At 42.4% G+C, this 18,198-nt stretch overlaps 1 protein-coding gene across 5 annotated transcripts; it reads left to right on the top strand.

Annotated features, from left to right (window-relative positions):
• The first annotated feature begins 86 nt into the window (after positions 1-86).
• Positions 87-16,542, top strand: LOC311038706 (pyruvate dehydrogenase E1 component subunit alpha, mitochondrial-like). Of its 5 annotated transcripts, none has more exons than XM_084048278.1 (13): positions 87-204; positions 2,110-2,130; positions 3,188-3,280; positions 4,904-4,963; positions 6,037-6,210; positions 7,121-7,247; positions 8,694-8,785; positions 10,090-10,182; positions 10,508-10,663; positions 11,580-11,651; positions 12,722-12,789; positions 13,697-13,805; positions 15,707-16,542. In XM_084048278.1, exons 1-13 carry the CDS (start codon positions 145-147, stop codon positions 15,869-15,871), a joined length of 1,290 nt encoding a protein of 429 aa, XP_083904404.1. In that variant the 5' UTR covers positions 87-144; the 3' UTR covers positions 15,872-16,542. The 5 variants fall into 5 exon arrangements, with proteins under 5 accessions (XP_083904404.1, XP_083904402.1, XP_083904405.1 ...); XM_084048276.1 differs by having other exon boundaries at positions 3,188-3,721; XM_084048279.1 differs by lacking the exon at positions 3,188-3,280.
• The last annotated feature ends 1,656 nt before the right edge of the window (positions 16,543-18,198 follow it).

Here is an 18,198-nt window from a genome sequence, read left to right as displayed (position 1 = left end):
TAGACCCGCTTGCTTGTTTCTCTCGCAAGTCGCAACACCTGGCAACACTTCAACACGGAAGTAGCGGCTCAGTCGTCTCCCTCTGGTGTTCAGATTCCGTCCTCTCCTCAGGTCATATATATTATAACTCTATGGTCCAGTAACATGAAATCCATGCTGGCTCTCATCTCTAACGCGGTGGGTAGGATCACTGGGAAGACCGCGGTGAGTTCAATTAGGGATTGGAGTATTTCCCACGGCCACAAGAGGAGGTTGATCATGCTATAAGCTCACTTATTTAAATGTTGTTGCACGATGCTGACCTTGTGAACTGGTTTGAACCGGGCTATCGTATGGGTGCTTGTTTTCAGTGTTTTACGTGCATGCATGGTGGGCTCTGTTAACGTGCATCAGGATGATAATGTTGTGCATGAATGAATGAATGAATGAACACGCCGTTTGCTTTGTGAAATAATCCACTGTTATGGCATTGATGATGATGATGATGGCGGGAAGGAAAGGAAGGTGGCATTGGTGGTTCCCTGGTAGTATTTCAGTCCCTATTAATCCGCCTATAGTATTGGTGCCAGGCCAACTGCCAATGGAAATAATAGCTTGTGATGTTGAGCACTGATTAACTAATGGCTGCTTAGTGGAGGACAATACTTCCCTGGCCTGTGGTGGGTACTGGGTAGATTGTTCCTCTGCATTTGACCCCTCAGTCAGTCCTTAGAACAGAGGTTCTCAAACTTTTTCAGGTCAAGTACCCCTAAATGAATGCGGATTTGGCCGCGGACCCCCATCTGAAAAGATTTTCAGATGTGGTGTTACAAATTTTAAAAATATTCAAACATTTTCAAAGAATATCAATATATTTTTTAAATAGCTGATGTATGTAGGGCCCTGGGGTCCCCGGACCCCACTTTGGGAACCCCTGCATTAGACCACGGACCACCATAACTCTGAGAGTGTACAAATGGAACCAGGTCCATTTGGTTCCATTTGTACACTCAGAGTTACAGCAACATAAGGGTCCATTTGGTTACTAACGATCCAACATGTATCTGGGTACCCCCTGGAACCCGCTCAAGGACCCCTGGGGGTCCCCGGGCCCCACTTTGAGAACCAATGCCTTAGAAAGAGTCTGTGCCTGCCTGGAGACCAACTCCTCCCTTTGGTCAAGGACAGCAATGGCCGGTGTGTTATGGTATCGGACTATCGGTTTATTTTGTGACCTTACTGGCGACCTGTGGTCGCTGTTTAACATGGGAATATGTAGCTATCCTCGGGAATGCCTCTTTGTTTATATTGTGTCAGTATATAGTGTAGGGCCCACTTTGTTAATGGCATGCACATGGTGGGCAGTTAAATAACATGGAGGCAAAAGCTGATTTCAGATACATGACATCCATCACTAATGCTACAAAATGTTGCTGTTTTTGTAGAAACATGACCCCCCTCAACTGAAGCACAAATCGCCATATTTTGTGGATTTTGAGGAAAATCCACACAGTTCTGTCTGTCTGTGCCCCATTCATGCCCATACGGAGATATCTCTCTGACTATCTGTCCCTTTTATGCCCAGATATGGAGGTTCCTGATCAATATCCTTTATTGTACCAACGTCATAGACTGTTCTCCAAATGCTATGATAAAGGGTTCTGTACTCAGTCAGATTTATTTTAGAAGAAGGGGTTTCTGCATGTCTTTTGTGCATGCAGGACAAAGTCCCTAACATGCATGTCTGTGGAGGCATGCAGTGCAATGTCCCTAACATGCATGTCTTTTGTGCATGCAGGGCAACGGCCCTAACATTATGCATGTCTGTGGGATGCATCATGCAATGCAATGTCCCTAACATGCATGTCTTTTGTACATGCATTGCAACCTCCCTAATATGCATGTCTGCGGGATGCATCATGCAGGATCCCAGATTGGTTGTGGTGTGATGGTGTTAAACTGTCCTCTCAACTTGTCTCAAGCTGTCCCTAGCTGCTTCATCCTTGCTTGCCTGGCTTCATCTTTCTTCTGCTCATACAAAGTCTGACAGATACCAGTCAGTGTTTGTTTCTCCAATTTTCCTGTAAAATTGCTCTCCTCTCTCCCTCCTTCCCCATGGCTGTGTTTTAGGGAGCCCAGACAGTGTCAGAGGTAAGCAGCTCATGTGGTTCTGCTCTGATTCCCACTTTCTCTACTACTGTGTCTGTGACTCTGTGTGCAATTTTGGCTTTTCCATGGAACGCATGTTTGAAATTAGGGTCACAAATCAATTATGAAATTTTACTTGACGATCAATTGTCGCTAAAATAATCGTGATTAACGTTTCATTGTGTTTCTGTCATTGAACATTAATAATGAATAAAACATTTTTTTTGGCTTTTAGGCCTCGTAAACAAAATGTGACGTGTTTTGAGCTTGTAGATCTGCTATTGCCACTATTTCTGAAAATGTTTATATGAAAGTTCTTAAACATGGAAACAATTATGACGATTTTTCAAAAAATAATTGCGATTTTATCTCAAATAATTGTTATTACCGTATGTAATAATTGTGATTATGTAATAATTGTGACAGGCCTAGTTTCAAATTAATGAAAACAATCCTAAAGTTACAAATATTCACTTGTGTTTCAGTTTTAGTAGTTGAATGCATTTCTCTTGCACTACTACAGTGTGTGACTGTGTGCATTCATGCAGAGTGTGAATGTGATATTTCACATTGGTATAATATTTATGAATTCTTGTCTTGTAGTCAAATATATGAACGCCTCAGTAAGCCCACCAGCAGCACTGGCTGTCTCATCAATCACTGCTATAAGCTAACCTTTATTTTAATTGGAAACTAAATTAGAATGAAATAAAAATAGCCATCATGCCACTACAGTCTTGGTTGGTTGAAAAAAATAAACGGATATGCAACTGCAGAATACCAGTAATGTTGATTTCTCAGACAGTTGCTTCAAATAGATGGTCAAAAGGATATTATATACCAAGTGAAATATGACTTCAACTAAAGACACTGTTGTTGGGCTGGTCTTTGTCTGTATGTTCCCTGTCTGTAACTGTAGGTTGTAGAATGTGCTGCTCCCTCCTCACTTCTTACTGCTGTTCTAATTTCTAGAATCTAGAACTCTCTCATTGTAGCCCAGTAGCTTCTCTGGCAAATGGCAAATGCTGCGGTCTGAATGATTGGCTCCTGTGTTCCCCAGTTGCTGATTGACCTGTCAAAGTACGTCAGTTTAACCTCACCTGCGACGCCTGCCATTGGGGCCACCCAGAGACAACCACCTAAACCACCACCAGTCAGTACTAGAGCTCCACAGCTAGTTAGTGTCCAGGCCGAACCACTAGCTAGTGTCCAGGCTGACCCACTAGCCAGCATCCAGGCCGACCCACTAGCTAGCGTCCAAGCTGACCCACTAGCAAGCGTCCAAGCTGACTCACTAGCCAGCGTCCAAGCCAACCCACTAGCCAGCGTCCAGGCCGACCCACTCGCCAGCATCCAGGCTGACTCACTAGCCAGCGTCCAGGCCGACCCACTAGCCAGCCTCCAGGCCGACCCACTAGCCAGCGTCCAGGCTGACCCACTAGCCAGCGTCCAGGCTGACCCACTAGCCAGCGTCCAGGCCGACCCACTAGCCAGCGTCCAGGCTGACCCACTAGCCAGCATCCAGGCCGACCAACTGGCCAGCGTCCAGGCCGACCCACTGGCCAGCGTCCAGGCCGACCCACTAGCCAGCCCTGTAAGAATTTCTGTCCTCTGTGGTCATTTATTTGTGCTTGCTTATTTGGCAGAGTGGGAAACTTAACATTAATTGTCTACAAGCCGTTGTGGAAGCTAAATTGCAAAGACACTTTTATCCATCAGTTCTAAGTACAACAGCACCACTAAATGAAGACATAGGGACACATAGAAGTGGCTTACAGTGTCGACTTTCTCTTCAGTCAACTCAAAGTCAAAGTTAAGCAGAATTTGCTGGCGGTCAATTCTATTAATATCACACAAACAGACCACCCTTTTTTTTTAACCTTCATTTTTTGCTCCCAACTTAGTCTAGTTGTTATGTCAATTGCCCTTGAACAATGAGGTCTTGGTCCCTGCTGTTACTAACCCCCAGTTCCCCACTTATTATGAACTGGACTTGTTGTGCTAATACCCCCCATGGCAATACATACACAAACACATTATGGGCGTTTCAGGAGTTAGGACGGACATTACTTTCTTTTAAAGACCCCTTTAGATTTAGAAATAGCCTACCTTTTGTAAAATAGAAGTACTTCTTGTTTTTATTGTCGGTTGTTGGGTGTTTTACTGTAATTGTGGTGTTATTTTCTTGTCTTGAATGTATAAGCTTTGACCTGAGCAAAAAACTATTTCCCTTGTGGATAATAAAGCCAAGGACATATAATCTAATCTAGACATGTGACATCACCCAGACGCCTCTATTCACCTAACAGTGAGGAGTTTCACTGGGAGGATGTAACATATGCGGAGGATCACATTATCTCTCCAATCTGTAGGAGGAACGAACACAAAGGCCCGGCGGCCAAGCTGGACGAACCTCAGAGGAATCGAACCACAGTCTCCACAGTGACGGGCGGGTACTTTACCCCTGTGCCACCCAGATGCCTGTGTCACAGACTAACCTATCAGCCAGACCAGACAGAATATCATTATATTTGATCTTGTTCATCATAATAAAGAAGCTCCATCGCCCAGTGTATCCACAGAATCGGCCCTAGTCGGATCCGAACTGTTCTAATCCATACCCAACTAACCACTAACCTAACCTCCACCTGGCATAAAGGGGCAGGCAGCCTCCAGGCTGTCTTTGTGTGCATGTCTATACGTTGTGTTGTGGAGATGTGTAACTACAGTAGTATGTGTATGAGCGTATGCGTGTTTTTGTTTGTTTGTCTCCCAGGGGGCCCAAGTAGTGATTTCCTCGCGCTCCTTCACCTCCCAGGCGACATTTGACATCAAGGTACTGCAAAGACATTGCCAAGATTAAATAAATCTATTATTATGTATATTGTGTTTATACAACTCAGTTTAAGGGTCTGTGTGTGAGTGTCTGGAGATAACCGCTGGACTAGGGATGGCCAACCGGTAACCGTTAACCATTAAGATATCGGCCACCGATTAATACTAACGATTAATCGTAAAAAAGTCTACACCTGCAACCACACGTAACTTCCACTTTATTCTTCTTCTTCCTCGTCTTTGTATTGGTATTGTTTGTGTTGGAGCGCCTCAGTGCGGCTGCAGAGTTCATGTGCAACCTCTTCCAGAGAGAGATAGACACTAGAAACTCTGCTGGAGACACAAAACAAACTGTGTAGACTTGGCCCTTTGAAATAAAATGTATTTTTGCCCTTTTTTCTTTTTTTTTTTAACACATTTTTTTTTTTAACGGTTATCAATTAATTAATCGGTAAGGCCTAACGGTAACCGGTTAATATAATGTCTCCATTTGGCCATCCCTACGCTGGACTGATCAGCACCAGACTTTGTGTACACACTGCCAGTGAGTAGGACACAGAAGTACGTCCTTACATTTTTTGACGTATGTTGTATTCTTTCTGAAATATTAACAATCTTACAATGGAACTCAATGGGGCTGTGACTGCAGTCATAGATATGTCAAAGATGACTGACGTCATGGATGAATGCTACGCCACGCCATTTCTATGTGGATCCCAAGATCCACATAATGTCCTAGTTTATTTTCTTTTGGATCATTGGTGCTTACTCCATCACTGTCTTTTTTCCCCATTTGGTTGGTGTTTTATCAATTAAAATGTAGGCTAATGAACTAAACACCGATGCACACAAAATAATATAAATATTGAATATGACACAGACATAAAGACATTGGTCCAGAGAAGGTTTGCTTCTTAGCTACGTAGTAAAATTATAAAATCTCATTTTAAATAATGAAATCAAATTTGCAGGCTGGCACAATGTGAATATTCTTGCACATCCATAGTAAAAAAAATAACAGACACAAAGTTACATGTTTGAGTGTTCTAACTGTGTCCCTCTTCCGGCCAATAGAAATGCGATGTGCACCGCTTGGAGGAAGGGCCGCCAGAGAAGGCGGAGCTGACCCGGGAGCAGGGTCTGCAGTACTACCACACCATGCAGACCATGAGGCGCATGGAGCTGAAGGCTGACCAGCTCTACAAGCAGAAGATCATCAGAGGCTTCTGTCACCTCTATGATGGACAGGTCAGAATACACACATCGAGATCCTCTCTCTCCCTCCATCTGTATGTCACCCTTCCTCTCTCTTGAGCTCCCTTTCTCCATGCTCCTATCCTTCCATCTCTCTGCCACTGCATTCCTTCCCTTACAAACTTTTCAGGCTGTGACCCCCCAAAATAATCATATTTGAACTGGGGACCCCCCACCCTGACAAGCACTTGGAATTGTAGGCATTACATTTAGTTTGACTCGGTTCCTCAGATAAATATTGTGAAAATAGCAGAACTACAAGCGTGCAACGCCTTGCACTGCGAGGCGTTGTGAGCTTGTAGATTGGCTTTTTGCACAATGTTTGCCTATTTCTTATGCAATATTTGACAATTTGGTATTAAAATGGTCTTAAAAGTAATTAAATTGTCACTTTAGAAATGTGCAGACACCCTGTATACACTTACACTGTATGTTGGTTTGTTTACTGTTGAGTGAGAAAATAATGTTGCACACCTTTGGGGATCTCCATATTTCATCTTTTTTTTTTTTTTCATAAAAGTACCGGTATGCCCTATTTTGTACTTTGTAGCACAAATATCTGACCATTTAGGGAAAGGATTTCCAGAAGGTGGCATTCCCGTTTACTGGTTCATATTCCCATGGCTTAATTTGACTGGCTCGACTGGAGGTTTGAACCGGAAGCACTGATGGCACCTTCACATGTGTTTCCAGTTCAAATCAGCTGCTGAGCCAATCAAACAAAGCTATGGGAAAATGGGGAGCAGTGTTCAAATCAGCTATGGGAAAATGAACAAGAGCAGGTGTGCCACATTCTGGAAACCCGGGACCACACAACTACCGTGCCCGAAGAAGGTGGGAGAGACACAATGAATGCACACAATTATTGTACTGTGACTGACCATTGATTAATGCATTCACTCAGGAAGCTTGTGCGATGGGTATTGAGGGAGGCATTAACCCCACGGACCATCTGATAACGGCCTACCGCGCCCATGCTTACACATACACACGCGGCGTGTCCGTCAAACAGATCCTGGCTGAGCTGACAGGTGAGACAAAGTAAATCAACGTAAATCATTAGTCGAATTTGTGTTGAGGTGCATTCACATTGAGCCTTCGCTCAATGTTAATATTAATCCATTAAGACCTGAGGCCAATTCTACAAATGCCTTCTAAATCAGAAGGTCTCAACCTCTTTAGTAATTCAAAGTTATTCAACATTTTTCAAACACTTTAAAAAAATAGCAGATGTACAAGCTCTTTGTGATGTGCTGTGGGCTTGCATATCTGCTATTTTTGAATAGCCAACCCTGAAATCTAAAATGACACGGATGCTTTCCCGGTTTTAATGGGTTCATATTAATATGATGGGTTCTATTTGCCCTTTTGAGTCTCTTGCAGCTTACACATTTCAACACATCGGGTGGTCTAAAGGAGACAGAAATCATGGCAGTAGCTCTTTAACAAAAATGAAACCATATACCAAACCCATGGCTAAATTTAACCATACTAACGGTAGCTAACCTTATCTAAAATTAATTAAACCTCCCCAAACCCATGGTTAATTTATACCCCATCCCTTCAGGCTATGGAACGATGGAATCTCACTCACTGCAGCCGTGTACCACAGAGGGCTAGTGTTTGTAGCCTGCAGGCACACACTGCCCAAGGGAGAGTGTGAAGCATGTTTGTTACTACCTTGCTTATTTCCAACCTATGTTTTCAGATACATATTTTAGTGTGCTGATTAAGTTTAAAAGAAGTTATTCACCGTCTGGATGTCGTCTTGAATATGAGAGCTCTGTAATTAAAATCGGGTGTGTTTTGAGAAATGTGAGCTTTGGGACTCAAACGGGTGAATGAAATCATGATTCATTTATATTCATAAGAGTATGTCATCACACAGTACATTTGCGTTTACAGGAAGAAATTAAGATTGGCCTTTTAGGGACTTTTGATATAAAAATACACATTGTATTCTTTTTTGGGGGGCCATCCATTGTTGGGTATGTCCATTTGACCACGGATATGCTCTAAAAGTGTGAAACTATTTTTAACTAAGTCTTTAACTTAAATGAATGAATTAAACCGTACCAAACTCATGGCTAAACTTATACTAAAGTGCCTAACCTGAACCAGCTGCAAGCTCCTCTTATTGATGATGATTTGTATTTCTTGATGGTTAATTGAATACATAGGACCACAACGGAAAAAAGCCATCAAGGCTTTTTTGTTCTTTTAGCATTGCTTGCGTCGTTTGCAAATTATTAAAGTATTCAATCAATCAAAGCTATAACCACGCGACTGCTCTCGACCAATCAGATGGTGTAGAAGCGCTCTTTTCTCCTCCTTCACAAAAGACCCCCCCCCCCCCCCCCGATGCAAGTAGGAAAGGGTCAGCTGTGAGATGAATGATTTGTTGCTTTTCTCCTGTTTTCCGTGTTCCTTGCATCCAGCCATGTTGATTTCTTAACTACAGTATGTTACTCTCTCAGGTCGGAAAGGGGGTGTGGCCAAAGGCAAAGGCGGTTCCATGCACATGTATGCACCAAGGTTCTACGGAGGCAACGGCATTGTGGGGGCGCAGGTAACGCACACCCTAACACCCATTTTCATGAGTCGTCGTGAGGAAATATCCTCCATTTCTACATTTCTTATTAAAATAAGCCTATCTGCAAGCTCACAGCTATTTTCACTATTAAATACAGTTGGATAATGATGTATTTTGACCAAAACTTGGTCCTGGGGAAACGCCAAACTTCTCTGTTGGGACTCGAGCTAAAGATTTTGGGAACCCCTGAGCTACACTTATCTACAAAAATCCCCCACCTCTATAATATTCAGGATTACATGTTGCCATTATATGTAGAGTTTGGTTCCAAATGAGAGTCATAATAACATCTTTGGGGTCGTGGGCGGTAGCTGCAGCGTAGCCTTTGTGGCAGTACGCTGCAGCTAGCCTGGATGGACCTAGACTATAACAGGCGGCTCACTGAAGCCTGCCCTGGCAGTTACAGGTGTGAGCATGCATCCAGCCGCTTGACGCTCATGTATAATACTGCACACACACACGCACGCTGTCAGGTGGAAACCTCATATGTCATGGAAAAAGTAGCAGATCGACCAGCTCCAAACGCGCTGCTTTGCGCCATGTTTCGAGCTTGCGGATCTACTACTTTTGATGCTTTTGTGTGACGCTGTAGTATGATCCTGCCGGGCATTAAATTATGAAAGAACACACATTTAAAGGGGCTACACCATGCATTTAAAACAAATATTTGCTATCATATTGTTTATATCCATTTCAAAAGGTTTGAGCCTATATCAAGCCTCAGATATACTCATTACAACTAACTTCTCTATCGCTTATAAAGCACTATCACCTGCAATACCACATTGTCCTTATTTGGCACGTGGCGCTATTGAGCCAATTTGTATGCATGTTATCTCCTGGTTCTGTGTGGAAAAAGTAAAAAATTAAAAAACAATATACTTTTCTTGCTTTGTAGGTATCGCATGTGACGTCACAGTTGGCCTGTTTTGAGACCAATTTACATAAAACTGCTGATCTGTTGTGAAAGCCCGAGTGCTCAAACTTGGGTATTTTCTGGGATAGAAGAGAGGTAGGGGAGACCAAAAACACACACATAATAAGGAAAAGCTAAAATTCATGACGTAGCTCCTTTAAAATACGGAGACAAGAGGTTTGTGCCCGACAGCAACGTTATTCACCTTGGTGGAGGCTTTTGTCCAAATCGTCTTGCAGTCTTATGAGTCAGTGCGTACAGTTGTGGCTTAATGGCCCCAGTGGGAATCACACACACAACCTCTTCTGTCAAAGTGTGTATTGGCGAGTATTTTTTATTCAAGTTGACCTTGTATGTCCTCCAGGTTCCTTTGGGAGCAGGTATAGCACTTGCCTGCCAGTACCAAGGCAACAACCAAGTGTGCGTCACACTTTATGGAGACGGAGCAGCCAATCAGGTGAGACCGTCCGAGACTGTCGTCTCTACTTGCACAGAGAGACTGTGATATTTTGTATTTTGACCATGTATATTATGTCTGTCATTGTGTCCTGTTGTGTGACTTTGCTTCCTTTATGTTATTTCTGTTCTCTATTATTATGACTTGTTTTTTTTAAGCTGGAAAACATTGTACAAAAACAAATTACACCTATAAACTTGATCTTGTGATGCGAGAATGAAGTTGAAGTGGCTGATTCATTGCATTGCTGGTCAGAAATGTGTCAAATACTTATACATTTTTTCTTTCTTTCTTTAACACATGTCCTCTCTTGTCTAATCATCAGGGCCAGATATTCGAGGCTTACAACATGGCGGCTCTGTGGAAGCTGCCGTGTATCTTTGTCTGTGAAAACAATAAGTATGGCATGGGGACGTCAGTGGAGAGAGCCTCAGCCAGCACAGACTACTATAAGAGAGGAGACTTTGTACCAGGAATCAGAGTAAGACCCAAACGTATACATAAGTCCATCTCCTCATGGCTAAATAAATAACGTGTTACCATTATTATGTAGAGTTTGGTTCCAAATGAGAGTCATAATAATAACATCTTTGGGGTCGTGGGCGGTAGCTGCAGCGTAGCCTTTGTGGCAGTACGCTGCAGCTAGCCTGGATGGACCTAGACTATAACAGGCGGCTCACTGAAGCCTGCCCTGGCAGTTACAGGTGTGAGCATGCATCCAGCCGCTTGACGCTCATGTATAATACTGCACACACACGCGCTTGATAAGGAAACCACAACAGATGCATCTCGTATCATTGTGCGTCAGTGTTTTGATAAAAGCAGTTGATGGCCATGGCGTCGAGTGTATCAGTAACCTTACCGAAATGAGAGTGAATCAACAGATGCATTTGCTGCTAACGCAGATAAATGTCAACCATCGTAACAGTAATTTAAATGACTTTAGTTTTGGACCATATGACACTTTGATACACTTGATGCTCCATATTCTAGAGATATTAACCACTTGAGCCCTGTTTTACATTTCATCTCCTGATGTCGCATGGGAAAAATAGCTGTCTTTGCCTATAATGACATGCCCAAAATAGTGATGCCAGGTTTAACATGGTTGGTTAAATGAACTTCTAGTATATCTTTCTTTTTTTCTTAGATATCTCAGATATATGATATTGGAATAGAGCGCTTAAGCCTTATGTACCCCATATACTTAGTATAGAGCCCCTCCTTTTTTTCCCCCTCTACCAAATATCATTGCTGAAAAAAGCAGATATCCACCAAGCTTTGTTATTTTGAACTAGGGTCCCTGTGGTTAAAATGTGTTCATTTGTAGTGCCATCAGGTTCTAGCTTGCTGAGTTGACCTACTTAGTTTGACCTTTGACCCCTGCCTCTTCCTAGGTGGATGGAATGGATGTCCTGTGTGTGAGAGAGGCCACCAAGTTTGCGGCAGACCACTGTCGAGCGGGCAAGGTGGGTCGCACCGCGGTGAAATGTTGATTCACGTTCCCTTCAAATGGTTTGTGGATGAAGTTTCATGGGAAATATAAGTGGAAGTTCCAACAAGTCTCAGACGGTATCACCGCTCAAAGGACAAATATGACCGCTACTTTGGGTGGTGACAAATATGAGATGTACAAGCTCACAATGTGTCGCATCTCATTATGAGCTTGTAGTTCAGCTATTTTCAAAAATGTTGGCAAAAGTGTAAACTGATTTGTTCTGTAAAATATTAGTTTTATTTTGTTAATATTTGTCATTCAAGTAATGTTACCACCAAGCCGTTATTATCACAACGTATCACAATGTCCAAAACTGTTTTAAGGATTCAAATGTAAAAGTAGCAGATCTACAAGCTTGTGGATCTGCTACTTTTGATGCTTTTGTGTGATGCTGTAGTATGATCAAGGAGGGAGTTAATTTATACCAGGGGTCTTCAACAGGGGGTCCGGGACCCCTAGGGGGTCCGCAGAGCTACTACAGGGGGTCCGCCAAATCTTTGTGAGATAGGATTTAGTTTTTTACATTAACCACTTGAACCCTAGGCATCCCTTTTCTGAGGAGAACTTTAGCCAAAAATAGCAGATCTACAAGCTCACAACGCCTCGCAGCGCAAGGCGTTGTGAGCTTGTAGATCGGCTATTTTATGGCAAAGAGGTAATAGGTGTAGAGGGGAAAAAGAGCAGACCAAGTAAACAAAAAAGCTTTAATCTGAAACACAATTTTATACAATATAGAGGGGGTCCCTGCTTCATCTCTCTCTCAGCTAGGGGGTCCTTGGCCTGAAAACGTTGAAGACCCCTGATTTATACGAAAACAGTTAGAATATGGAGATACAATATTTCTGCCCGACGGTGACGATAAGTAATGTCACTCGCCCATAAATCAATGACATACCAAGCGTCTTGCCACTGAGGTGACCGTAGGTACATTTAAAGGGCTCTAATGTCATATTATATATAACATGCATGACATTTATTAGAGCATTATTATAAAAGGATGACCTCTTGACCTGTGGTCTTTTGATGGGCTGTGTGCTTCAGGGCCCCATTCTGATGGAGCTGCAGACCTACCGTTACCATGGACACAGCATGAGTGACCCCGGGGTCAGGTGAGACATCCTGTAACCTTTTGACCCTGTGACAGACGTGCATAAATATTGAGCTTGTCCTTCCTGCTGCCCTGTCGTGCCACATTTCCCTCTCAGTTCTTATAAGTTATCGATGTCCATGTCTCTGCCTATGGCCTCTCTGTGTTTGAATTTAAACTTTGGCCACCATTTTGCAGCTTGGCGAAGAGAATAATTTTATCCCATCAATTCCTGATTAATTCTTGGTTTCTTTGTAATCTAATCTAAACAAAGTGGTGTTACCCTAGTTTCCATGTCTTTCTGTTTGTTTAGCAAGCGCTCCCCATGGTCTCTTAAGTAATCAGTGAATCCATCAACTCAGCCAGTGCCAGACTTATTTCTGGCTGAGTTTGCCCAGTGCTGGAGATGTTTCGATTTTTCTTAGATTTTCAAGTAGTCACATAATATTTATCTCCAGTATGATCGATCCCCTGATGGTTGATAATCACTGAGGGTTGCACTGTGTGGTTTCACAAATGTCAATGAGGTCATCGCGACCTTGTTGACATTAATTGTCTGCCTTTGAAAATAACATGTCTGGGCCAAAAATACATTGTAAAAAAAAAATTACACAGGAGCCAAATCTTCGGATCATGATATCTTGGGTTCTGAACGTTTCCCCCCCCCCCCCCCCAAAAAAAACCCACATCAAACGCGTCATTGGCACGTTGCGCCATTGTGGGAAAACACGTCAATGGCACTAAATGAGTAGATGAAGCATCTCTTGACTCATGCACGTTCAAGTTCTATAGCAAATGTATGGCATTACAGGCCAATGTCAAGGGTTCTTATAGTTAAAATCTTGTGTACAGGTAAATGAAAGCCCCAGTGTGTTGCTGTGGGGTTGGGGCTAGAAGGGAGTTTTAACTGTGATGTCACTTCTTCCTAGCTATCGTACGCGCGAGGAGATCCAGGAGGTGCGTAGTAAGAGTGACCCCATCTCCATGCTGAGGGAGCGCATGCTCAGCAACAACATGGCCTCTCCAGAGGAGTTTAAGGTACGCATGCTCAGCAACAACATTGACATAACATGTCCTGGAAATGCTTCACTGGACACAGTAGTGGAACTGTATTCACGGCCGGTATGAGTCACATTGCATACTCAGAAGAAGAGGAATGCCAGCGTGCCTCAGACAGAACAAGGCAGATCCGGTGCGTCACAGGAGCGGGACAATACATCAGCGAAGGAGAGGACACTAGAGCGGCTCGGACATTTAAGACCTTTTCTTTTTAATGTTAAGGTGCTAGCAAGTGTGACTCACGTTTCGATGTCTTCGTCATCTTCCTCAGTCATGAATGCCATGTGCCGGGGAGGCATTTAAGTGCAGAACAAGTGGCAGAGGCAGTGCTCTCTATTAGCAATAATCTAATCTTCACCGTTCTGCACGTGGCAGTCTCAATGGAAACACAACGGTCCTTTTTAGAGAATAAAAACACATTTGTGTTGTCATGGATCACTATATAAGAGCAATAGTGCTTAAACAAATTACTACAAGTTGCAAAAAGGTACATCAATATGACAGTCTATGAAAGACATGTTCCATACAAGGATACAAAAATAAATATAATGCATTACAAAACAGTATTCACAGATTAAGGCCCTAGGAAGTATGCCCAAGGCCTGTACAAAACTGGTTAACAAATAATAAATGTTTAAAAACAAACTAATACAATCGCAACAGAGTATGGTGGCAACCTTGGGGACAAGAAGCTTTTAAGGCTCAATTCATTAACGTCAGAGGGCTCTAGAGTGCCTTCTCTACAGAGAAGCGTTTTTTATTGCATCACCCCCACGCAATGGAATGACATTTTTCGATATCCCAGAATCAAAGGAAAGCTGGAGAGCCGTGCTTGGGTTGACTGTAATGTTTAGCCATGGCGTGGTCGAGTTTTTTTGTTGTTGTACGGATGGCTGTTTTGTGTTCTCTAATTCGAACTTTGGGAGGTCTTTTGGTTTGGCCAATGTAGGCTAGGCCTCAAGGGCACTTTAATAGATCGATGAGATGAGTGAAGCTACAGTTAATGAAGGAAGGGATTTTGTGCGGGTGGGTGAAAAATGTGTTAGTAGAGTTTGAACAATGGGCACAGTTGCCACATTTGTAGAAGCCCTGTGGCGGTTTGGGAAGCCATGTAGAGAGTGAAGCATACTCTTCGAAGCGAGCAGCTTATGACGATAAGGTCACTAATTTCAATGACTAAACTAGATGAGAACATTTGGTTAGATGAGATGACATTGCATAAAATAAAAAGTACTGTTAACCCATTAAAACCGTGTGTATAGCAACATACGTTTTTCAGAAAACTCTTAGGATTTAGAACAGTGGTTCTCAAAAATAGCAGACATACAATCTCACAGCGCATCACTTCGTGCCGTTCTGCAAACTTGTACATCTGCTATTTTTGAAAAGTCTTAAGTGTTGGAAAATGTTTAAAACATTTTTAGACAAATGTTCTCTTCTGGGGGTCCCTGACTAGAGTTCTCAGCTGGCCTGGCCGAACAATTTCATACTTTTAGGCCCGAAAAACCCGAAAAGGTGTCATTATGTGCTTTATGTCCTCTAAGTCACGTAAAGTTCACTTTGAGCCGCATCCAACACTTCCACTGCCATTTCTGTCGGCCTTACCGGTAAGGGCAGTCGGAATTTATTTTTGGGGGGGTAATAGATTTTCTTTAAACCAGAGGCTCGGCCCATCCCAACTAATTAGCATCGATTTTGGGCCCGGGTTGGGTTCGGGCAGAATTTGACACAAAATATTTTCAGGTCCGTGGCCAAATGCATATCATTTTGGGGGTCCATTTGTAGACTCAGCATCAGGTTTTAATGGGTAAAAAAACCAAACTATAATAGCACTGTGTGACCCTTTTGCCTTAATATGATTTATTTTGTTCTCCTCTTAGGAAATAGACGTGGAGATTCGAAAGCGGGTGGAGGAGGCGGCTCAGTTTGCTACCTCAGACCCAGAGCCTCCGCTGGAAGAGCTCTGCAACCACATCTTTGCCAACGATGTGCCCATAGCTGTCCGTGGCACCAACCCCTGGACCACCCTCAAGTCTGTTAGCTAGAGCTGCTAGACGGTCATGAGCCGCCAACCGTTTCCGCTGTTCTCTTCCTCTGGATCAGGCCCATCAGATAGCTGGATGCACACAATCCATTTAAGCTTGTAAAACGTTCCATAGCTGTTCATCGGCTGAGTAGCCATTAACACAACAGCAGTCCAACCAGCTTCAAGTATAAAGCAATGCGCACCTTATGGGACTGTTACTTTATTTTTCTTATTTATAAGGTTTATGTTCATGTTTATATCGCTCGTATGGAGGGACAGGACTTCCCCAAGAAGAGGAAGAAGATCGATATCAGGGATTACTCGAAAGTGAGTCGCGTAAATCTCAATGAAACCATGTTGTTCAATTAAGGCGGTCTTGTGCAAATGAGTTCAGTGGCGCTAATAACATTCATTTGACCGACGTGTAAATACTGTATCATACCATGCTCGGACACTTGCTGCAGGAGATTACAGTTAATGGGATTGCGATGTACAATAGGATTAGTCAATCCCCTAAGTACCCTGAAGCAGTGTAAGTAGGGGAAGGAAGCTCTTTTTATTGGTTCACAAGCCCCAATGTTGAACACTGCCCTAACATAGGCACTGAAAAAGCTACATTCATTAAACTAATTAATTTAATTTGTAGGCAAGAAAAATACCTTAATTCCTAAAGGATCATTTTAGGTAATTCCCCCAAAAAATCCAAACTCATTTAAAAGCATAGTAATCTTATTTACCAACATGCATACTTGTTGAGCTGCTTTTAGTTGTCAGACCTCTTTGGCAGCTTAAACATACTTGGAATATTCACGAGATGATGACATTGACTTCTTAAGCGTCTGGTTCAAAAGTTTCTAACGCCCGGCAGGTTCTGGGGTATTTTAAAAGCAACTTGTCTGGTATCATCTGCCAGAGTAAGTTGTGTGTATTTATCTATTTATTTAAACAGTGCTACAACAGTGCTAACACAAGCGACAGTGAGTTATGCAATAATGAATGCTGTCTTGTGAGCCACTATTGAGCAATGTTGCAAGTCAGGTTTCCCAAAGCACTAGTTTCATCATGCCCCTTAAGGCCACACGTGAGAAATTGCATGTGTGTAACCTGCGTTGAACAAAGTCATTTTGCTAATGGGACACTTGATCTAATTCTAATGGTAGATTTTTAAAATGTATACTATTATCAGTGTTTTGAAGAAAAGTAAAGAAAAATGCAATATGCTACTTTAAGCCTAATTATGCTTTGTCACATGACTGTGTTGCTTAACCCAGTGGTTCCCAAACTAGGGTCCGGGACCACCAGGGGGGTCCCCAGATGATTAGCTTAATGTGCAACATTGTTTTCTCACTCGCCGCTAAACAAACCAACATACAGGCTATCTGCACATTTCTAAAGTTACATTTTAATGACATTTTAATGATTCCAAGTGCTTGTCAGGGTGGGGGGGGGGGGTGTCCGTCCCCAGTTCAAATATGATTATTTTGGGGGGTTGCGGCCTGAAAATGTTTAGAACCACTGGCTTAAACCAAACTAACATTGAGCGACACTATGGTGTGATATCGTACTGTATGAATTAGGCTTTACAATGATGCTAATGCATCTGGTCTGTAGTTGCACTATTTTACACCATATGTTACATGCATTTTGGTTGGTCACACACGCACATTTATTTATTTATTTGAGAGGAGGTGTATCCTTTGCTTGTATTTATTTTTCTCCTAATCCTATTGGCATCGTGTCATATACTAGAAGGCAACTGTGATGCGAAGAGCTTGGCAGAAACAAATGGTATAAAAGAACAAATAGCAGCTATATATTTTATATTTTCTTCCTTTGTACCATAAGGAAAAAAGATTTACAGATCTAATGCTTTTGAAGTATTTGTGTGTTAAAAGATGGAAAGTTGAAAAGCTAATAAGATTGTTTTGCTGTAAAGTAATGGTGGAAATAAAAATGGCTAAAATGTGATCCCCTTGTTTGCCTCATTTTTGGATGACAGCCTTTTTGGTTTAAGATAACTGCATGGGGCTAGATAAGAATTGTTTCTAGGTCTTTAACTATTGGAGTTGCACAAAAAGGTCAGGCCATAATTGTATTGCAGCCTAGCCGTGTATTTATATTGAAAGCCTATAATTGTAAGTGTGGGTACACTTGCCTGTCATTTCACATTATGACATGAATTGAAAGGTATTAAATTATAGAAAACCAGAAAAGATTTCCACATGGCATATGTGGTACTCTTTGGCAGGGAATACGTTTTTTTTTTAATAAGAACCAAGTCACAGCCAGTGAGGGATTTTGCCTTTGAGATGTGTAAGGCAGTAGAAGTAAAACTATTGAACATTG

The sequence above is a fragment of the Gymnoscopelus microlampas genome, assembly GCF_963454915.1.
Source record: "Gymnoscopelus microlampas genome assembly, chromosome: 22".
Taxonomy (NCBI): domain Eukaryota; kingdom Metazoa; phylum Chordata; class Actinopteri; order Myctophiformes; family Myctophidae; genus Gymnoscopelus; species Gymnoscopelus microlampas.
Note: the sequence above shows the minus strand (reverse complement) of the source record. Positions and strands in the feature narration are given on the sequence as shown.